General features: G+C 43.7%; 2 protein-coding genes across 3 annotated transcripts; one reads left to right on the top strand and one right to left on the bottom strand.

Annotated features, from left to right (window-relative positions):
* The first annotated feature begins 3,655 nt into the window (after positions 1 to 3,655).
* On the top strand, positions 3,656 to 4,639 carry LOC115303567 (testis-specific H1 histone). The gene has a single exon (XM_029953372.1). The coding sequence runs from the start codon at positions 3,721 to 3,723 to the stop codon at positions 4,489 to 4,491; it is 771 nt and encodes a 256-aa protein (XP_029809232.1). The 5' UTR covers positions 3,656 to 3,720; the 3' UTR covers positions 4,492 to 4,639.
* A 7,344-nt stretch (positions 4,640 to 11,983) lies between these two features.
* ZNF641 (zinc finger protein 641) lies at positions 11,984 to 22,382 on the bottom strand. Of its 2 annotated transcripts, none has more exons than XM_029953367.1 (6): positions 22,270 to 22,382; positions 19,252 to 19,460; positions 18,545 to 18,636; positions 17,317 to 17,446; positions 16,550 to 16,663; positions 11,984 to 15,730 (listed from the first exon to the last, which is right to left on the bottom strand). In XM_029953367.1, exons 2-6 carry the CDS (start codon positions 19,433 to 19,435, stop codon positions 14,976 to 14,978), a joined length of 1,275 nt encoding a protein of 424 aa, XP_029809227.1. In that variant the 5' UTR covers positions 19,436 to 19,460; positions 22,270 to 22,382; the 3' UTR covers positions 11,984 to 14,975. The 2 variants fall into 2 exon arrangements, with proteins under 2 accessions (XP_029809227.1, XP_029809226.1); XM_029953366.1 differs by having other exon boundaries at positions 19,252 to 19,440; positions 22,270 to 22,349.
* Positions 22,383 to 23,189: the final 807 nt, after the last annotated feature.

The following is a 23,189-nucleotide window of genomic DNA, read 5'->3' as shown; positions in this document are numbered from 1 at the left end:
GAGTCAGAGAGACTAGATCTTATTTTTTATATAATTGCTGAGAGATTTGCCTGGTCCTCCAGTAAGATCACCTGGATCCAGATTGTCTAGACTCACTTCTGAACAATTATGCTGAGGATTAGAAGGATGAATGCCCAATTGCTAGTCTGTCTCCATGCTTTTATGGAGTCTTAATATTTTATTTTTGCATGCATTGTGTGAATCACTTTAGTCCTCCCAAAACCCATGCATGGAGTGGTCTGTTTATTTGCTGAAATGACTCTTTTATGGCCATTTGTATTAAAATACAAGGCAAATAACAGTTCAGGAGACAAAAGGAGTCTTTTGGGGGAAAAACAACTAACAGTTTAAGGTCAGTGGGGGAGTTATAATAGATTATTGTATAGGTTAATGTCCTTTGGTTTGGGGAGAGATAAATTGAATCAATGCAAGATAACTGAGTATGTGAGACCTAGAACCTTGGGGCCCCAGGTCTGTGAATCAAGGAGGGACAGTGAGGTATAGATTGAAGTTAGATCAGAGTATGCTACTGAATGTTGCTGTACCCTTACATGGAGTTATCCTTAATGAAGTTAGAGTTGCATAAGTCTATGTGAGGGAGTGAGATTAATGAAATCTGTTCTAGAATTTTGTATGGTAATTAAAGGTAGCTCTGTCTAAGTCACCCACGTTCCTCTGGAGACCTCACAGACTCATGACCATCATAGGAGAGTCTTCTTACGAATAAAGAACAATACGATCTTGCCCTGGAACTTGAAGAAGAAGGATTTAGGCTAAACATTATTGCCAAGTACCCTTTTTTTCTCCTCTGCTCCCACCTCCTTAACTCTAAAGCTTCTCACAACAGGGAGGTGCTAGGTGGTAACTTCTGGTTTATCATCATAGACCATTAAAATTGGAAGAGATGGTTCAGTCTTGTCTTGCTGGATACCTAATTAGAGGTATGATGCTGGTTTGTACTGACTCTTTCCTAAATAAATTGTTTTTTTTTTCTGAAGGGTCTTTTTCTTTTGAGGCATCAGAATAAGAAGGCTGGCAAGTAGATTTATTCCAAAGAGTAACAAAATAACACCAAGAGATGGGTGCTACAGAAAGTTTCTGTCAGCTAGCCGGCTCTCTTAACCTCTGGACCAGCTAAGTGGTAGTGGGATATTTGTTTCCTATCTCTCATTTTTTTTGTTATTCCTCTATTACTTACAGTATATTTATATAGAAATCTATGTACAAATTAATGGTTATATATAAACGAAAATGTTTTATTTTGTTTTGCTTTCACATATTTCTTTTCCTTTAATTTAAGCCCCTCCCTAAGGTTTCTAATTGGCTACTTTTCTCATCTCAAGGGTATCAATAAACATGGTTGATTTGATTCTTGTCTTTCTCTCATGTCTTTCTTGTCATGAGATCAGAATGGTATCATAAAGATCCCATTGTGTGCAGCCAACCTATTTTTACCTGGAGACAGTTGATATGAAGGTCAGACTTCATTTACCTTCCTCTTATTCTCAAAGCAAACAGTGTTGCCTTTTTATATCTAGTGGTTGCCCTATCCTATGTCCACTGGCTCTGTAAACAGAAGGTATAGCCAGACCAAGAGACTACACAAATGAGAGAAATCCTGCTTCATGTAGTTCTGCCTCTCCATCTGGTGGCTCTCCACTGATGCATTGTCCCTGTGCTGATGTATTACTCTCCTGTTCTTAGAGATCCACAGTACCATGCTCTAATTTAAAGACTGGGAGATGGTACAATGAGTGCTTGTAGATCCTTTTGATTCTGAGCTGTGTTTGTGGAGATAAGCTTCTTCTTGCTCTGTGATGGAGATACATAAAGGTGTGGGAGGATCAACCTTGGAGAAAAGGAAACCTAGCTCAGTAGTTAATAACTCAGGCCTTAGAATTAAGTAGTCTTAAGTATGAATCCACACTCTACCACTTACTGCTGTGTGACTATTTATAGGGGTGTCATTATTATGTAATGTCTTTCACACCCTAACCTGCCTTTCTAATCTAATCTCCTGGCCACTCCCTTTCTCATTGTCTCCTCCCCACTCTCTCTAAGCGATGGGTTATAAGCAGATAGAACTATGTAGGAGCTTGTTGGAAAGATAAAACCGCTGGCCCCATTCCAGACCTAATGTATTGGAATCTTTATGAAGTACACATTAAAGTTTAAGAAGCACTGATCTAAGCTACTTCCTAGCACTTTCATTCCTGGGAGACACTATGTCACAGTCTAGCCTATGACTGCTAGGTATATGTGAATATCCTTTGGAGAAGTAGGATATGTTTTGCAATTTGAGTGTTCTTTGAATAATTCCCAACTAAACTGTGTCCAAAATAAGTTCTTGAGCAACTAGCTTCCTTTTCAACCCTTTGAGATTCTTCCTGCTCCTTTCTCCTGATTTTCTGGGAGTTTCCTTTGAATCCAGAGAAAGTCTCCTCAGCAGAGAGGAGCTTACACAGACTCAATTAAATACCTGCTGTGTTTAATAAAGAAAAATGTTGAGTGCAGCATGGACCATGGAAATTCAAAAGGTATTTGGCTCTCAGGGACTTTTTTATTTAGTTGAAAAGACATAAACATTCATAATAAAGTTAATGTTATGCCTTATATTTGGGTAGTCCTTTGTCATCTACCATTACCTCTTCTGAACCTTTGCAATAATTCTGTGATGTTGGTAGGAAAGGATTATTGGCCTGTTTGTTTTTTTAAGATAAAAAAATCAAATCCAAAGATATGGAGGGGTTTAGCAATGCCACATGGCTGTTCAAGAGCTGGGGTATGTGTCCTTGTCTTCCAGCTCTGAGTCTAGGCTGTTTTGATAAAACTATTGTGCCATATTGTATCCTCTAGTACCAAATTAATTTAAAGAAACTGAATAAATTTGAATAAAGAAAATGCAGTATAGGATTGCAAAATTTTAATGTGGTAGTTGAGAGAAATAATTTGACCAAAAGAGTATGAGGGGTCTTCAATGAGGAAGGTATTTTATAAGACTCTGAAAAATGAGCAGGCTATAGTAGGCAGAGAAAGGGGGTGGGCAATCTAAGAGGGACAAGAAGCTGAAAAGCAAAGTCTGGTGAAAGAATGATGACTAGACCAGAGTTTTTAGGCTATTTGGAAACTGGACTGTTCTAATCCAACTAAATGAGGCATCTGAATTAGGGTAGTGGTTTAGTGGTTCCTTCTTTCCTTCATATTCTTGCACAGAATCTACCATGTAGAGTCAGGGAAACATGACCTTACATCTCTAACTGGTGGGCGAAAAAGGTGGGAGTTTTTAGGTTGGGTTTTGTTTGCCAGACTACCACATTTATTTTTTAAAAGCATCGTATAACCTGTTTTAGATAGTTGGGAGCAGCTTCTTTCACCTTAGGGAACTATGGGTAGATGGTATTCCGGACCACAGAAAAATAGTAAACTTAAGATCAAGGTCAAGAAATGGTAGCCTAATAAGAGGCAGGGGAACAAACCCTGGGATCAGAAGGCTGATTCTTTGGGGGGCAGAGGTGCTGAGGATCTGGATTGGTTAGACCCAGAAGTAAGTGGACTCTCATTGGATATCCTACTAGGGTGGGATCTGGCAACTCCTAACTAGGACCTGAACATCTCAGCTGGGCCCTGCCATTGTGACGTGGTCCAGCCAGCCTCAGCTTTGTCTCCTGCCTTGGCTGGGGAGGCCCAGAGCAGTGGCCCCGCAGAGGCGGGAGCGGGGCCATGGCTGAGGTGAATGGGTCCGCTGGCGAATCCAAAGGCATTGAAGTTAAAACCCAACAGGCCACGGAAAAAACCCTCACGGCACCGCCAAGGCGGGGTCCTCTCTCAGTGCTCAAAGTGTCCCAGCTGTTGCTCGGAGCCATCACAGCACACAAAGGGCTAACTCTTGCCACTCTCAAGAAGGAGCTCGGAAATGCTGGCTACGAAGTGCGCCGGAAGTGGCGAAACTCAGGTGAAGCACCCAGGTCTGATGTTAAGGGCACGTTTCTCCGGGTCAGCAGCAATGATGCTTCTGGCTACTTCAGGGTCTGGAAGATTACAAAGCCGAAGAGAAAGCCAGGGCGCCGGAGGTTGGAGGGAGGCAGGCGCTCTTTGAGGAAGACCCTTCCTGGGCCCCGGAGCCCAAGGAGGCGCTGCGTGCGTCGCAAGGCTGCCAAGAAGGCCAGGAAATTATGGAGACAGAGCACGAAGGCAAAAACGAAGATGAAGAAGGTCAGGCCAAGAGCCAAGGACTTGGTGCATTCCAAAGCCAAGGAGGGAGCAAGAGCCAAGATGATGAACCAGGGGAGAGGTCGGACCATAAAGGAAAACATGAGGTCTAGGATCCGAGAGAAGAGGCCAAGCTCGAAACCCAGGGAAGAGAAGACACAGGACCAGGAGAAGCTGGTAAAGCGCACCATCCAGAAGACAACTTTGGTTAAAACTGATGTAAATTTTAGTGGTCAGGGGAAGACTCATGACCCAAGGGCTGCTTGCACAGACTTCTGCTAAAGCTGTAAGTCCTGGGTATGCAGCCGGGTATCTGTAGTGTGGGAGAAATTTCCCTTCCTCCAGGCACAGATGCCTTTCCCCTTAGGCTCTAAGAGAGCAGCTCTCACACACTAAAGTGGGAAAAACCATATACGAGACCTTTCCACTACATTGTGTCTGTTTCCTCTTTGCCGCACCTGGAAGGGTAAGGGTGGTTGGTGAGGTGAGACCTATAGCAGAGGAATATGGGGTGAAGAGACAAAGACATGTTGCGATTCTGTTGGGATTCTGCTCGGGACCCAGGAAAATGCCTTTCAGAAGGAAAAGAGAAATAGAAAAAAAGTAGCAACTTGAGGAAATTCGATAGAAGGATTTAATTAATGTTAGACACCCTATCAAATTCAAATTGAGTTCTGGGAAGAAGGGCATGTAAAGAGAGAAATAGGGGGCATCACTGGGACAAGAAAATAGCCTTTAAGTTGAGTGGTCTCACAGATCTGAAGTGTTCTTAATTGAAATTCCTTTTAGAAAAAAGGCCCTTCTCCCAAAATTGTAATGGGTTTGTAGTTTTTGCTTGACTTGATAATCTTAACTTGAAACCTTTGTCTTATATGTTAATCTTCAGTTACATTAGCGTGTGAAAGCATCTAGCACAGACCTTGGCCCAGGGTAGGTGCTCATTACTGAGAGTTCAAGGAATATAAAGAACTTGGGATGATGTAATAATGGCTATAGCAGAAAACTATACAGTGTCAATACTTAATGAGACCAGGATTCTAGTCAAAGTTCTGCTTCTCTGACCTTGGCTGAGTTGTTACTTATCTGTTCATAGCCTTGTAAAAAAAAAAAGTCGGAATTGGGCTAGGATGATTTTAGGTGATCTTAAGTATTAGTAAAATTAGAAGGACTTAAAATATCATGACATAGGCTTTTCTTGCCAAATTCAGTAAGGGAATAATCAACTTGGAAAGTACTAACTATAAGAAAGGATATTAAGATTTATAGAATTCAAAACAAACAAAAAAGATTGATGGAATGCATACCAGAAATATAAGAAGCTGGGGATAGCTAACTAATGAGTAGCTAAGTCTTTTGCTTTTCTTAAAGAAACCACAGGCATTGAACACAATATGTCAATGGAGCAAATGTATGATTTCTTTTAGTTTTCTTTTAGTTCGGAATGCAGAGGTTAACAGCAGCATGGGAGTAGTTCTCATGCCGTAGGTCATGACAGGACACAGAAATGGTCCCTAGGGAAGTAAACACCAAAGTAGCTGGTTCAGGGAAATGACTTGCTGTTTCCAACTGATGCCAAAGGAATAGGGAAAAGGAAACAACTGGGAAGATGCTCTTTACTCTTGAAAAGAGGTGAGAGTGATGGTGATAGGTGGGAAGGTATCGGAACAAGCTGGGGAGCCTTTTCTGAGTGAACCTGACCAAGCTTTTGCCAAGAGTCTGACATCTCCTACACAGGGGAACTGGGTATGTGTATTTACAAAACAAAACAAAACAAAAAACAAGAAGAAAAGAAAGCTTAAGTGATGCTAATAATCACCCTCTCACACCTCCAAATAAGAATCACCACTTCAAACCTACGCAAAGCTAATAGTAAAATGCTTGCAGTATATCTCATCTATAGATGGTTTGAACTTTGAAATTTCCCCCTGCTGTAATTAGGTTGATTGTGTTCCTGAATTGTCTGTGAGTAGCAGAATAAAGCAAACAGAATCAGAGAATGGGGAGCCATCTGAAAAGAGGCACTGAAATGTTCTTGTGATAGTCAGGTGTATTGCCCCTTTATAGTCCTGGGAAGTTTTATTTTTTTATTGTTATTTTTATTTTTGAGAGAGAAATCATGAGTCAGGGAGGGGCAGAGAAAGGGAGAAAGAGAGAGAATCCCAAGCAGGCTCCACATTGTCAGTGTGGAGCCTAACATGGGGCTCGAACACACAAACCATAAGATCATGACCTAAGTTGAAGTTAAATGCTTAACCAACTGAGCTATCCAGGTGCCCTTATAGTCCTGGCAAAATTTTACATAAAGAATCAGATGGTCTAGAACTAGATGCCTTTTCTCCTAAAATGGGATGGAAAACACTGGCAAAAATTTTTTCTAGATTTCCTAAGAACCATCACAGTTGTGTCTGTATTATGATAATTTTGTCATTTAAGCAAACTTCCATCCATTCAGTCAGCAAATTTATCGACTTTATTAAGTGTCCGATCCTGACTCTAATAGCTAACAATGGTCATCTCAGATTATTTTTCATTAATAAGCTTTAGGGTGGCTCTACTCCAATGAAATATAAGAAATGACTTTACTCACTGGCAAGCTATCCAGATTATCTAGATCATAATGCTAGCTGGGTAACTTTGTGAAAGAAATTCCCAAGAATAGGTAAACTCATCCCAAGTGTTCACTGATGACTAAATGCCTGTAAGATTCTGGGTGCTTTGCTGAATAAAGATGGATAAAGCTAATTCCCACTTTTCACTGCTCACACTCTAGTGGCCTATTTGGGTTTTTAACTTAGAGCAAATGGAACATCCCTAACCTCAATTCTTTGCTTTCCTTTTATCTCAACTGTCTGGTGTGATGATGATGATGATCAGAAAATTGTTGTACTTTCGAGTTGTAACAAAGCTTAGATGCCCTTTAGCATCAACTATCAATGGTATAAAACAGTTAACAAAAATACAAACGGCCTTTAAAAATATGAGAAAGATACAATTTTACTCATAAGAGAGATACACATTAAAACAATAAGATAACATTTTTAATCATTTCAAAGATTTTGAGAACCTACTCCATTGGTAAGGCTGTGGGGGAACAGGCACTCACACACAATGCTAGTGAGAGTGTAAATGGAGGGAATTTCTCTTTTACAATTACAGATGAAAATATCCTTTGACCCAGCAGAACCACTTTATCTTTTAGATGTAAATGCATTTGTGAAATGACTTATGTCCAAGGTATTCAGTGAGGCACTGCAGTAACAGAAAAGGAAATAATCTAAATCTTACTAGGGGACTGGTTAAATTGAAACTTCCATAAAGTGAAATAGCATGCAGCTGTAAAAAGGGGGGATTCTCGATGTATCATGACAAGCTCCCAAAGATATATTAAGTGAAGAAAACAATTTGGGACACTGAGTATACAATTCTATTTTTTGTGTAAAATGGAGGAAAATATACCTCTTCATAATTGTATAAAATTCTGAAAAGATGCACACAAGAAACTAACTGGTTCTCTACTGTGAAGGGAATGTGATGGCAATTGTAGAGGATACAGACTCTTTACTATATCTTTTTTTTGGTATTTGTTTTCAGAATCATGTAAATTGTAACATGTTCAAAAATAAGGTAGAAGATTCCATGTAGTTGTTATTTATAGCTTTTTCATTTATAAGATGGTTTGTACTTTTGCATGAATATTTAATTTCATTTTCACCTCAATCTCTTAGATCTTAAGAGAAAAAGCTAATGTTTAGAAAATGTACACTTTCAAAATTGACTTTTAATTGTGAATCCAGGGCTCTCTTGTCTAGAGTTATCAATGTTGAATGGGAGCCTCATCATCCACTCAATAACTCTCCAAGATATCTTCTCTATGTAGGTAAAGGTCAGAAGTTAGAATTCATTTCTACATTGAGTGTTTTAATAATTTAGAGGTTTTGTTTTTTTTTTTTGCAAGAGGGTGTTCTCAAACATTGTGGGGGTGTATTTTCAGAACATGCAAGCATCTCCATTTGATAGCGGTCTCAAAGCAGTAGCTCTTTCCTGTCCCCCCTCCTCTGGGGAGCTCTGAGATGGCAAGGCAGTGTGGTTGGCCTTCTCTTAAAAGAGAAAAGCCAAAGAATTTGGAAGAAAGGAACTGACGACTGGAGTGAGGGGGTGGGTCAACATGAAGACATGGATAAGGTTGGGAAAGGCACTGATGGAGGGAGTAAGGAGAGGAAGTCAGGATTTCAATAGACCACTGGAGCTGGCAGAGAAGAGGCCCCTCAGCGAACAATCACAGCTGTGTTTCTCCTCCCCCTTTTGTCAATTCCTTCCCTCCTCCCTTTCTGGTTAGGAAAAAGTTCAGACTTGTCAACAGTATTACTCCAAGTGACTGTGGGAAGTAAGAGTGAACATAAGAAAATAGGGAAACCTAAAGCATCAAGGAAGGTGACAATACAGCCTGGCTGGTGTTCAGAAAGCTGCAGAGGCAGATTGTCCCTTAAAACAGTAGGCTTACAGCTCCATTAAGGCAATTCCCGGGGAAGAAGAGCAAAGTCTTTGGGATGCATTCAAGGCCTGGGGAGCAGCTCCTTTCCCTCTTCCCCACGTCCCATGAAGCTCCACAGGTGGGAGGTTGTGTCAGTGGATCAGAGGCTAGTGGTGTCCATGCCAGCTTCCCATGTTAACTCCCACACTATTTTTATTCTCTTACTTTATTCTCTTCATACCCTTTGCCATCCTCTTTACCCACAAGGGTGAGTATGTCTGGTGGACCCAGTTCCTGACTAACCCTATCTGTGCAGGCCACCTCTGGCTCCCCCCACCAAATCTACAATTACTATAAATTTGTCTAGGGGGTCAATTCATAGTCACCACCATCACCTGTTTCCAGACATGGGTTCAGCACTTTAAGGGTCTCCCAAGAGCAAGGTCAGCACTTGAATGACCCCAAGATGGAGGGCCTTCTTAAATTTGCTCCCTAGACCCTTACCTGCCTCACCGTAGGCCCAGTCCTGCTCAGCAATCTACTTTCTCCATCTCCAGGTTGGGCAAAGACCAGCTGACTGGGGAGGGACATCTGGAAGCCAGGACACCAAGAGAGAGATGGGGAGGCCTAACTTGTGGCATCTCAAGGTTTATGTTTTTGGGAGGGGCAGTGAAGGGGCTCACGCATGTTTGTGTGACTCCCCCGAGGACTGTCTGGTGTCTCCCATTATGTTGCAGCCTTTTGATCATGAGAGAAGAGCTGAGAATGGAGGGAAGAGGAGAGGACTAAGTGAGGAAATCAGTGACATAGCCAATAAGACCTTTATTCAACTGACAGGGACCTTAGGGAGCATATTAGAGACCCCTAAGGATACAGACAAAGGTCCCCAGTAGGTAACCCCATGGGAAATTCACATTCCATCACAGGGAACCAAGTCAGACAAGAGCTAGAAATCTAGCAGAGCAGTTGGGCTGGATGGCAAGTGGGCATACACTCCCCAAACTTCCTGGAGCAGGGTGCCTTGGTGTGCAGTATCATGGGAAGAAGGTAGTGCCAGGGGAGAGCTCGGCTGAGGAACATTCTAAGTACAGGGACCATTGTCACACTTGATTTCCCAGCCCTCAAAGAGCCAGTACCTGGCACATAGTGAGATCACCAAAAATGGCTTATAAAATTGAGACTGATACTCAGGAACAACAGAGGACTGGAAGAGATTGAGTAAATTAAAGTAGCAAAAAGTAGAAATCCATTTTGGAAGCTAAATCCAGGGAAGAGGAGCCTTCAGGGAATTGAGTGTAGGGCCTGGACTTGGCAGTATGAACAACCTGCTAGCTAGGTTAGGCTGTGGGGAAGGGTGTGAGAGAGAGCTGCAGAGTGGTAAGATGGCAGCTGAGCTGCGAGAGCCAAGGATTGGAGGGAAGAAACTGGGAAGTATGAGTACTTGACCCTGCTTGTAGGCTTACAGCTGACAAACTGGACAATAGGCAGAGGGACGGATGGGGGGCTCACGGTGAATAGAACTGGCTAGAAGCCTAAAGACAGTAACTATGATGGAAAGAGAAGGATAGGAATTAGGAAGAACATATATCCTTGTGAAGGGTGAGGTATTCCCCAGGCAAAGCAAAACAAAACAAAACTAGTAAACCAAATCAACTGAAAAAGAGAAATGGGAGTGAAGAGTGGAGGAGGAGCTCCATTTATTGGAGAGACTTAGGTTAGCTCCAACCTTTTGACCTTGGAGAGCCCCACAGGGGTTGTCAGTCAGTTCACCCTGTTCTTGTGAGTTTGGTTAGGAGAGGAGTTAGAGGTAACAGGACCAGGGCCTGCAAGACAGATCTCTTCCTTGCAGCCTGAATTGGACAGAATCTTCAAGCAGGAAATGCATTTTTGACATGGTTTAATTGATTACAACTCTACCTGGTAAACAGTTTGGGTTCAAATCTCACTTCTTTCACATATTACTAAATGAACCTGGTTCTTTCTTGAGTCCTTGGGGAGTCCCTGATACTTCCGTTGTCCTTGACCATAGGGTATGCCAATTCATGGTTAGAAGTCCCTTGCATGGTACCTCATTGGTATGCAACGCAATTGTGAGGTTGGAGAACTTGGTTCCTTAAGGGCTTGGGAGAGCTGGCTTTACCCTCTATCCTGTGCTAAATGTCCACCTTGCATGCCTCCAGGGCAACTTATTAGGCCCGGAGAAGGACCAGCTAACTAGCAAAGGAGGACCATTTCCTTAGATGTTAATTTTTCAGTTTTACATTGAATTTCCCTTCTTTGAGGTATCTGCTCATTTTATATCCTTTCAGATTTCTGGACTCATGAATCCTCAGTGCCCATTTTAGAAGCTTTAGCCCCAGTAATAGCACCTTGGTAGTTGCCCATCCCCCCCCCCAAATCTCTAAAATTGTTGCCTACCCCAGTCCTTTCACCAATTTAAGGAAGACCTTGGGACTCAAGGGAACCAGAACTGAGGAGAAACGAGCCTGGAGAGGTTGCAGAAAATAAATCTAGCAGCAGGGATTTAAAGATTCCCCTTTCTCCCCATATGAAGAGGGTAAGGTATAACTGATTTGAAGTGGAATGTGAATCTCCTAGCCAGTGATTCTCAAACCTTAGCATACATCAGATATTCTGGAAGGCAAGTGAAGACTGATTGCTGGGCTCCACTCCCAGAGTTTCTGATTCGTTTGTTTGGGACCAGAGCCTGAGAATTTGCATTTCCAAAACAAGTTCCCAGGTGATATCCGTGTTGCTGGTTCAGAGACCACCTCTTGAGACCCAAGGCCTAATATAGTATTCCAGGAAGTTTTGCCAGCTCAGGATCTCTAAAGGGTCTATGGGAATAGATTTCACTTTTCTGTTACTGCTCATCCCCACTCACCCCCATCCAGTGCATTCATCTGAATAGGGATGGAAAGAACATGTCTTCTGGCATCTCTGGTTCTGAGTCAGGGCTCACCTTGCCCTTAGAAATAAGGAAACAGTGGTTTGAGTGCAGAAGTGCTAGAAAGGAAAGGATTTGTCACAAATTATCACCTCTTTAGTTCACTTTAGGTCCCTTTACAAGGGAAAACTTTCTTTTCACTTCTGCTATCAGAACTAAGGCTTAAAATGTAAATAACTCTGGGAAAAGCTAACACTTTGAGTTATTTCCTCCAGTGTAAGGGATTCTTTGCAGACATACTTCGTTGGAGTAGAAAGGGGAGGACACTTGGGCCCTGAGCACGGTAGAGGCACCACAGAATGAAACGGTGACAGGTTCCTGAAGATGGGCTTCCCCATTTTACATTTTCCCAGAGAGAACACAGAAACAGTTTTTTATTTAAAGGGGAACAGGGTGAACATGTGGCAAAGCAAATTGGGAGAAAGATGGGAGTTTGAGACTGATTCCCTGTAGGAAAAATCATTCAAATCTATTCACCCATCTGATGGCTGTTGCTTTTTTAATTTTTCATCTAAGAGAAGTGGTGTTGGACTGAGGTAGAGAAGATAGTGGTATACCAGAAATGACCTACGGGGATGTCCTTTCTGCAGAAGGCTCCTGGACTCCATGATGCCTTTCATTTGGGTACTATGACTCCCCCCACACTTTGGAGGCTTCACTTGCTCTCCTTATATTTACTGAAACAGATCAAAGGCTGGAGGTTAACATTTGGTTATTAAGAGGTGTAATCTGATAGTACAGGGAGTCACCTCCAACAAGTCTTTGAAACAAAGTTTGTGAGGAGCTGGATTTGTCAGCATGTCATCTTTTAAAAAACAACAACAACACAGTAGAATGTAAGCAATACTCTTCTGGTCATTAAAGACTAGACTCTGTCTTTATCCCCTATTGCCTCTGGTATCTTAGTCCTTAGAATATTTCATAATCCTTGCCTTATACATTGGGTCAGGGTAACTCCCCATGATCCCAGTTTAGCGATTCCATGGATAGGCTCTGAATCTGCTAAATGTATATACAAAACAGAGTGAATTGCTAATGTCTGTTTTCTCAAAAAGTTAGTTTCTCATTTTTATCAGGTTCTCAAAAGGATCTATAATCAAAACAGATTCTGAACCATTGCTTACATACAGCTGATCTGCATTAATGAATGAGGCATAGTGGGAGGCCAAAAGAAATGGCATAGTCCAGTTTTATCACTGGAATCCAATACTCTCCTATGCTGTGGGGTATCTCCTAATACTAATCCTAAAATGTTCCTGTCTCTGAGGACCTCTTAAAGGGCTGGCCACTTTGCTCTATTACTAGGAACGTAAGCAAGAGAAGTACATTCCAACCAAAGAAGGCAGGCTGCTCTGAGCAGCAGAAGGGAGGCAGGGGCTGGGCTGCTCAGTTCACATACTCTCCAAGAACCCCAGTCAACAAAATGGCCCTATTCTCAGCTCCATTTGGGTCCAGAACTCTGAGGAGCTGTGATTCACCCAGATTCACCCATTTCCTAAGCAAATGGGACAGTCATTAAACTAGATTGTTGCAGCTTTCTTCCTCTTGCCTCTCTAGTTAATTCCACCAATTGTGGTTGAGAAATAAGTGTGTTAAGGACAAACTAGTCTAAGCATTAAAGAGAAACTACATGACTTTCATCCACTTTGCTCCTCTCTCTTCCTAACCCCAAACTGCTCTTACATACAGGATAGTTTTTAAATTATAAGATTGGTATTAACATGTTATCAATAAAGCAAAACAATGACCAACTTACCAACCAACATATGCTAGAATACTTATGCAAGTCCTAGAGTTAAGAGTCTTATTGTGGATACCTGCCCAGAATTGGTAAGAAAACCCAATGCATTGCCCTGCATCAGCTGAAAAGCTAAACCATAGCCATTTTCCCTAAAGTTCTGTTTCTGGGAGAATGAGATCCTCATGAAAAACTGTCTCCTTGATGAGGCAATCAAGGTCAAAATAAGAGTGATGACAACAGTCCACAAGCACTGTGATTCCTGCCCTAATTTCCCAGCACTAAAACAAGACAAAGAAACCCACTTAGCACAAAGCTTCTATATGCAACTTACTTGAAATCAAGAAACAGCTCATCTCACTGAGGATGGGTCTTTCTTTCTCCTCCCAGACAAAAAGAATCTGTGGCCCAGAGAGTCAGACCTAGACATATATATCCACCATTGTCTTGATCTCACTAATAGCAGGGAAGACATTATATCTCAACTCCCACAACTTAACCCATCATTTAACACTTTCCATGAGGGCTCTCTTAATTGTTCAGCTTACTTCCTATCTTGAAACAAAACAAAAACTCCCATATAATCCCTACTACCCTCATCCCCAGAAAACAGCCCCTAGAAAATCTAGCTTGTACAGTTTGCACTTTGCATGCTCTCTGAATTCAAAGACCCTGCACACAGATACACATAGACACATAAAGACACAGTCAAGAGGAGAGGGGTCTGTTCAAGGGGATAAAGTTTTTTCTTCGGTGTGGGCCTGGGTTACTTGGGGGGTATAAGTCCATCTCTTAGCATTGTAGGGTGATCTCTCAGCTGGATATATGTATGAGGAAGATGAAGGGAGTAGGAATAGGGGGTGAAAAGGTTCTTGTTTCTATTTTTCAGTAGGGAGGTAAGAGGTGTGGATGTATATTTGGATGATCTGGTTAAGGGTGATGGACCCACAGAGGAATGAGGTCTGCCCCTCAGCTTTCATTTGGATAAAAAAAGGGGACCCTGGGTACCTGATCACTATCTCTTTCCTGTTTCCTCATTACTCTCTAACCCAGTGTTCACCAGAGTGTGTTTCATGGAGTCACCAGTTCTGTGAGATGGAAGGAAGATAGAAAGGATACTGAGGTCAAACAAATTTAGGAAACACTGCATTAAAAGAGGCTTAACAATTCCCTGTACCCATAAGCTTTCAGAGCCTTTAATATGCTGATATGGCATTTCTCTCTATATACAGAGAGGATATAAGAGTTACAGTATACAAAGGTGGTACTCAAATATTTAACTGGGATGGCATAGGCTCCAACCACTCAGCTTGGACATCAGTAATAAACTACTGACTCTCAAGTGATACCCTTGAGAATGGGCTCAGGCTGAATATCAGCCCATGTAGTAAGCACTGTTTCCTAAAAGTTTTGCCCAAAGAACTCCTCTTCTGTGGTATCTCACAGAACTGGTGAGAAACGTCTGGCCAATGTTGGAACCTCATCCTTCAAGGGATGGAGCCAGGGCTCATGAATCTGGCCATTGGGGTGCAGAAGAGGGGCAGCTCTGGGAGAGACTCCTGGTAGCACCAGCTGCTGATAGATGTGACCATAGCTGCAGCAGAAAGATTTCAAAAGACAGATGTCCCTCTGTCCCAGCTGCTCCGGGGACTTTGTCCCTGGTGGGTCAGCAGGTGCCTGTCCAGGTGGTGTTTACGGCCAAAACTCTTTTCACAGCGAGGGCACTGGAAGGGCTTCTCCCCAGTATGGGTCAGCCAGTGTCTCACCAGGTGGTGCCGTCGGCCAAAGCTCTTCCCACACTCAGTGCACACATGGCACTTTGGCACTGGTGGGGCACGCTGCCGTTTCCTAGCCCCAGGGCTCTCTCCAACCTCTTGGCCCTTGCAGGATTTGCCTTCCGCATGCACTCTCTGGTGGCTGGCCAGATGGGAGTTGCATCGGAAATTCTTGCCACACTCAGAGCACCTGCTGGGCTTGTCATGTAGGTGGGTTTTCTGGTGCCGGATCAGGTGATGTCTTCGCCCGAAGCTCTTTTCACACTTGAGGCAGCTGTAGGGCCGCTCCCCAGTGTGTGTTTGCTGGTGCCTGGCAAGATGGGAGCCCCACACAAACTGTTTCCCGCACTGGGGGCATGTGTGTGGTCTTAACAGGGAATCCATCTCTGTGCTACATAGAAGGTTTGAGAAGCTATCTTCCTGAAGAAAAGGTGGACCCAGGAGCATTCCTCTGGAGCTCCTGGGCACGGAATCCCAGCTCTCATCCTGCTCTGGGTTCCAGAGAACAGTATCTTCAGACACACTAGATAACATTCTGGGAGGTTCTGCTTCTAGTTCAGGGGTATCGCCCTCGTGCTCACTTCCATCTCCTGTGGAGAAGGGAAAATACCAACCCCAAGAGGGGAGTCACAAGAGAGTACCCCAGGACCCAAGTCATAGGTGAGGTAGTATGATTCCTGTTAGGGCCTAAACCTCACCCCACAAGGGCTGAGAGAACAGGTTCTAATGTTGTATAAGACAGTGCAAGAGGTGTAGAGAGGTTAAAAATCTAGACTTAGGAAGCAGATTACACAATTTTGAATCTCAGCTTTCCCACTTAACTTCTGTAAGCCTTCATTTTCTCTTCTGTAAAATGGGAATAATTATAAGATAAATGTTATGAGATAGTATAGTACCTGTACATAGTGAGCACTTAGTAAATGGTCTATGCCATTGTTGCTATTTATTTATTACTATGAGCATAGATGGAGAGAGTTAAGAAATGTGCCGCAATCCTCACTGGCTGAGTGACCACCTGTCAGCAATACTAGAGACATTTTGGAAAGCATTTACAATAACATCAACAATAACAACAACAGCAACTAACATTTATTGAGTGCTTATTATGTGCCTGGTACTGTTCTACTATGTTAACATATTTAAATCTCACAATAATACATGGATGAGGAACCCAAAGAGGGGTGAATTTCTTTTCCAAGGTTCCCCAGGTGTGGCCCTGGATTCAAATCCACAAAGTTTGGCTCTAGAGCCTGACTTCTAAACCTACACTGTCTTGCCATTGAAGAAAAAAATCTCTAAACTTTTTGACTCCATAACTCTCTGAGCTGAGGAGGGATCAGACGGACATGTAATGATGACACTCCAAGCGGGGTGAAGGAAGTGGCTGAAAGTCTATTGTAGGTGCTTACCTGTATATGTGACCTTTAGGATGTCCCTCTCCTCTAAGTCTTGGGGGTCAGGGACCCATTGTTCTTCTCCTCCTTCTAGTTGAGAAAGCATGTCCAGTTTGGGAATTGGAAATCCTGCCCATAGGAAAGGAAAACAGAGATGTCCATGAGTTCAACTGAAATGATCTATTTCTGAAAAAAAAAGCTATTTCCTAGATTACTCCTTGGAACTGAAGATAAAAGAAGGCCAAATACAGGCCTCTTTCCCCAAGCCCACATGTGATTTCTCTTAAGTCCCTCTTCTTTCTTTTAGAAAATCATATTCTCTGTGTGTGTGTCTGTTCTCCTCTACTCAAATTCCACTCAAATTTCAAATACTCCAAGCCCAACTGTGCTTAACTTCACTTAATTAGCCCTACTAGAGCTGTTCCTACCCCCACACTCCCATCTTATCCTATAGTGCTGCTGAGTTTCCAAGGACTCAGTTCTATCACTTAAATTAAATGTTCTTCTCTCTACTTTCTAAGAACCTCCCAATTCCCAACCAAGACAAGCCTAAAGTTCTCTTCTCCACAATTCAACATTATTTTGCTGTTGTTTTAAAAAAAATGACACCTAATTTCCATTCTCCTTGGATTAGCCTTAATGATTTTTCTTTGGTGAAAGCTACACAGATTGCCAGCCAAGGAAAGTACCCTAGACAAACACTATCCAATAGTTCTAGAGCAGATGACTCCATCCTCCCAGAGTATAACCTTATAAAAATGGCTAGGGAAGATCATGCTTACTTAGAGAGACCACTATCCCGCAGTTTTCCTGCATGACATATTCTCCATAAAAGTCTGTCTGAGAAGGGTCCAGGCTCCGCCACTCCTCCTGAGAGAAGCACAGTGATACATCCTTGATGGTTACCAGGCCCTGAAACAAAATGTAGCATCATCTGTTAGTAATTGTTCCTTAAGGAAAATGTGATCTCAGTATAAAATGCTGGGATAGTAGAGGAGAGAGGCACAGGAGCATCTAGAAAGAGAATTTCCCAGAGATAGGGTATATAGTTTTGGTGAAGGGTAAATGAGCAGAGGAGTAAAAGCAATGGTCAGCGAATGAGTGAGGATAATGTCTCTTGAGGAGTTTCCCACTGGGACCATGGGAAGTTGGAGGCACCGTGAACTCATTGCTCCCTCTGTTTAATTACAGTTATCTTCCCACTTGCCTTATTCTTTTCATTACAGACACTGGCTACTAACGTCTCCTTCCTCCACTTTTCCTTTTCTATCAGCACAAAATCATATAGATAAAACATTCTTTCTTGCCCTCCACCCATCATGCCATATCCCTAGCTTTTGAGGCAGCATAATACGGTGGCTAGGAGCCCAGATCCTTGAGCCAAATGACTCCTGGCTCTGCCACTTATGAGCAGTTCAGCCTTAACACAAGTGCTTTAATCTCATCCTACCCTATTTTCTCATCTGTATAATGGGCATAATTGAGGTTCTCTCAGGGTTAAATAGGTTAATACACATAAAGCATTTAGAGAGCCACAAGTATGGTAAGCATTCTGTGTAGCTACTACTACTATTATTATTTCTCTGTAGTTCTTCCATTGCCTTCTGAATCTAACCTGTTTTCTCTCTCTGGCTCTGTCTCTACATCTTTCTGTTTTCTCTTTTTTTCCATAAATGCTCCATTGTCCACCCAGCCCTGCCTATTTTATGTTCTTCCAAACTTCCTTCAGGTCATCTTTTCCTAATATTGTTCTTAAAATCCCTCTAGGGATAGCACAGCCATCCGTTAAAAACAACTTAACCTCTAGGAATTCCCCTCTTCTTGTGAAGCCTCCACTTATTTTTTTCAAGGGTATTACGAGCCCCCTGGAAAGGAAGAATCTGTTCAGTTCTAAGACAAGGATACCATTAGTGATCATGTGAAATAACAAATCAATAGGATGATGCTGAGGCTACAGAAAGGCAGCCGTGATGAGACCCTGGGAGAAGCGAAGGGAAGCACACAGCCCACCTGTGATCCTGCCGCAAGAAGTGCAGCTGCCATCTCCCAATCTCCGGTGCTCCCCTCCTGGGGAATGGCAGGAACCCAGGGAGCCGACTGAGCTGAAGAGAGGAAAGAGGAACCACTAGTGATGGACCATCCACACTTTCCCAATAAGAGACTGGGCCCATGTTAAAGGAGCTTAAGGGTCACATTTTCCTGTATCTATGGCCACTGATGAAATTCGAATGCATACACCTAGTGGGAGAGACCTTTGCTCAAAATATTCTGCAAGGGTATAGAGTGCTTTTTAGTAGAACTTATATGTCAGCCATCTCTACTGGACTAGCTGTGGTTTGAATTTATATTATTTGAATGTAATTTTCACCTAGTAAAGTGCATCTCACTGGGTGTGTCCTCAACAGTAATCAGAGCTGTTGTCACTTCCTTTGTCTCCCACATACAGTACCACTAATCACACACTTGCAGCATGTGGAGGAGTGATTATGCAAGAAATGGGAGAAACCCAGTTTCATGGTTTACAGAACTCAGGAGTTCCTTATATTCTGTGACCAGGGCCCAGGAAGAATGAACTAGTCCTGATACTGGTTATGGTGTTCAGTCCATGGCAATTTGGGGATTTTAACTCTACTTTCAAGAGATTGAGACTACTCTTTACACTGTGCTTCCCCTCCAGCTACCCAAACATACACATTATACACCCTCCAGGCTCTCACCCTTCTCCTGAAGAGACTGTGGCTCCTCTTCAAGGTCACAGCACAGGTGCTCCAGTGGCCTTGGTGCTGTTCTCCATGGTCCCTCTTCTTGGCCTCCCCTTTCCACCTGAGGCTCTGTTCCCTCCAGCTGGACATTCATTGACTCCCATCCTGTCCCCAGGATTGCTGTCTGTTCTGAAAGCATCTTTGCTGTAAACCCAAATTTTGACCTGAAATAAATTCATTATCAGCTGTGCCCATTAAAAATGTAAAGGGGTAATAATTCCTAAGGGAGTTATGGAAAACACCCTAGGGATAAAAGATGAAACTGGGTAAGAGAAGCTTGATGGAGGATGAACTTTAAAAGCTTGGTGTGTTCTAATCAACTGAGCCTGGGCCAGACTTCTTGGAGAAATTAAGATATGAGCAGGTGCTAAATAGCAAAGTCACTAACAGTTTTGGGGACCTCATGGTAAATACAGATATCCTGATATCCTTGATGGCTGGAAGAACTTCATTTAAGAAAAATAAAAAAGAACAATCCTGGAAATTCAAAAGCTATTCATTTAATTTCAACCACTGAAAATACAATAAAGTAAGTAATTTGGACACATGCAAGAAAGAATATGCACTGACTTCTATTCAACAAAAATGGATATAATCACATATAAGATTTTCTGCCACAAATCCCTTTCTCACCAATTAGTTCAGAATGAAATGATTACTATAGGTAGAAGTCCCAGCCAAAGGTGTGTGTATGTGTGTGTGTGTGTGTGTGTGTGTGTGTGTGTGTGTGTGTCAGGAGCACACACCTCCTTTAGGAGACTAAACTAAATGACACATCACTTAAGCCTCAACAAAGAGACATGACTTCCGACTCTGATGCAGAAAATGAGAACTTGTAATAAATGTGGTACAAAGACCAATAACTCAGAAAGCAGGGGTAAAATTCCCAAGCAACCCTAACAGATAGGAAAAATTGTTAGTCAATGAGGAGTTGATGTCTAATTGAGAAAAGTAAAAAGAAGAGAAAGTGTTTGAACCAAAAGCAGATAAAGGGGAAATAGTTGCAGCTAATTTGACCTCAGGGTGAATTAACAGTCCTATGAGTTGAGACATAAGAACCTGAGACAGGAAGATCCAGTCAGATCTCATCAGAAAAATATATGCAATTTTAAAGAAGGGTATGAAGAAGCCAGAGTATGTTCCATCAGAAGAAACAAAAGTGGAGAAAGGGATAGGAAATACGGCCATTGGGGAAAAGTTAAAAACAATAGATATAGTTTCTTCTTGTCTGGGAGAAAAGAGAAGTGTGTATAAATCTATTCTCTTGGTTGCAAGAGGAGAGATTTGAGTTAGATTTTAAAACTCCTTAACAATAATCCTGTAGTGCATAGGATCAGGCTGTGGGCTTTTCTTCTCTCTGGACATCTTAGGGGTAAGGACAGGTCTCGTGTTGTTGACAAGGGCTTTCCTGCCTCCTTGCATAGAAACAGTATATGAGATGCAGACAAACAGTCCATGAGACTGTACAGAGTGTCCTTCTGCTTGGCAACATCATTGTGTGTGAGTGTGTGTGTGTGTGTGTGTGTGTGTGTGTGATTTTTATTCAGGACCCCAGCAGTCAGAGCCAATGAAAGGCTTCCAAAAACAGGTCAGAACCTTGGTGAACCATCCTGGCTCACTCATACCCGTTCAATAACATTTGCAAGGACCCGGAAGCCCAGGATAGGTAATGACAGATGTCAAGTTGTTTGTTTTCTTGCCTATTTGTCGTTGACAAAAGAGGTAGGTGGCAACCCTAAGATCAATGCACGGAAAGGGAACAAATTACCCTTTCATCTCAGAAGTCCAAAGAAGTCTCAGGGCCTCATGGGAGCATCCTGGACTGATTCCCGGCTTAGGAGGTTTCCTTTTCAAAGACTTCTCATTAGAAAGGAAAATTCCCAATAAAGCAATAAAGGGAAACTTCCATATTAGCTTTCTCTTCTGAATTCCAGCCCCTTTTTGCCTCATTTTTAACATATAAGGTGCCAATTCCCTCTCTTCATTGGAGGTCTTCCTAGTTTCTTAAGCTCCTTTTGAACATCCTCCCTCAGGGCTTTACCTACAGCTACTATTTGGACACCTGCCTCAAACTCATTTTTCCATCTCCCCAGCAGCACAGTCCCTCGATGGGAAGCCTCTTTCTCCAGAGCTTACTGGGCTAAGTGTGAGCCTCTCCAGACTACTAGAGTCTACTTTCCACAGAAAACCTGTGGAAGTGCTGGCAAAAATCTCAGCAGCAAGGGGGTGGGTACTTATCCTCACACTGCCTTTCCTACGATGTTCACTCTCTCAGAGTCAGCACCTGGGCAGCTAAGGTGTCAGCCCTAACCAGGTTTCTCCTGGCTCCAGGATGTTCCCAGGCCTTACTGGAGTCCGGATTCTAGGGCTTGCATTTCTCACTTTTCCTCACATATCCGGGGGTCAAGGCACCTGCAGAAGTTTTTGCAGTGGGCCCTGTTGAATAGGGAAAGGAAGGGGTATCAAAATGAGTAGCCCAAGGGCACGGGGACGAGTCTCTCTCGTTCTGTCAGAGAATCCTGCCCTCTGCCCCGGGTGGGGCATGGGCGGGACGGCCGCCTGCTCCAGAGTAAGGTTGCTTCTTCCCTTCTACTTGCCACAGTGTCCCTGGAGAGGGTCAGATTTCAGAGAATCCGAGAGAGGCTGAGCCAGGGCAGGGGAAGTGAGGTCAGAAAACAGGTTTCCCGTGAACTGGGGCAAGAGCAAGTCAAGAGAAAGGAGCCACGGGTAACCTGTGCGCGAGTGACAGCGGCGGGCATCCGCGGGGCCTGACAGCGACGCTGGGGAAGGGGAAGCCTGGGAGAAGGCCGGTCACAGAATGTCAGTGGGGCCGACCCCCCGGTGAAGGCAGCGACCGGAGGCCGCGTCGATCCTGCTCCCCGTCCCACGGGTGACTGGGCCCCCACCCGCCGCCCCGGAAAGCCAGGCGTCCCTCCCTCCAGCCGCGACTGCCTGAGGCCCGGCCCCACTCACCCGGGTCGGCTTGGCCTGCGGCCCGTGCCTCCCTCCTGGGCACCGCCTGCCCCTCCCCTCCGCCCTCCGCTTCGTCGGAGCCGCGGGCCGCTAAGCCAGCGACGGGCAGAGACGGCGGCCGGGCGCGGGTGAGGCGGGCACAGGAAATCCCCGCCCGCTTCCGGGGCTCGGCGGCGGCGGCGGCGGCGTGGGGGAGGGGTGGGGGCGGGGGCGGGCCGTGGCGCCCACGCCCCCCAGCGCTCAGGGCAGTAGAGTCCGGGACCTCGGCATCCGCCGCCCGAGGGACGCGGGATCCCGCCTACGGTGGCCGCCCACCTGCGCCCGCTCCCTGACTGGCCATTTTCAGTCCTGGCCGCACGGCCTCCCACGGGGTTTTTTACACACAGGTTCATTAATTACCCCGGCATTTAATAACTGCTAGTTGTATGCCAGACAATCGCTGTGAAAGCGAATTCTGAGGGAACAGTCTGGAATTCCTCAAGGAGCCTGACTTGTAGGTTTCAGTATAGCAGGGACAGGAGGCTTGAGAGGGCATTGTAGAGGAGTCACTAAAGCTGCTTGAGGGATCATCGGGTTGACTTCAACCACAAGGTGCTATCTGAAGTAGGCCTTCCAGACGCATTGTCCAATTTGCGGGAACCACTAGCCATATGTGGATGCTGAACTCTTGGTATGTGGCTAGTCCAAATAGAGATGTGATGAAACACACACACCAGGTTTAGAAGACTGAATTAACAAAATGTCAGTAGTTGGTATATATACGGTTAAATACATTAGTTTGTTTAAAATTTTTTTAATGTTTTATTTTTGAGAGAGAGAGAGAGAGAGAGAGAGAGAGAGAGAGAGAGAGACTGAGTGGGGGAAGAGCAGAGAAAGGTAGACACAGAATCCTAGGCAGGCTCTGGGCTCTGAACTGTCAT

Source organism: Suricata suricatta, chromosome 10 (assembly GCF_006229205.1).
Source record: "Suricata suricatta isolate VVHF042 chromosome 10, meerkat_22Aug2017_6uvM2_HiC, whole genome shotgun sequence".
In the NCBI taxonomy this organism is placed as follows: domain Eukaryota; kingdom Metazoa; phylum Chordata; class Mammalia; order Carnivora; family Herpestidae; genus Suricata; species Suricata suricatta.
The sequence above is the reverse complement of the archived record's forward strand: the minus strand, read 5'-3'. Positions and strand labels throughout refer to the sequence as shown.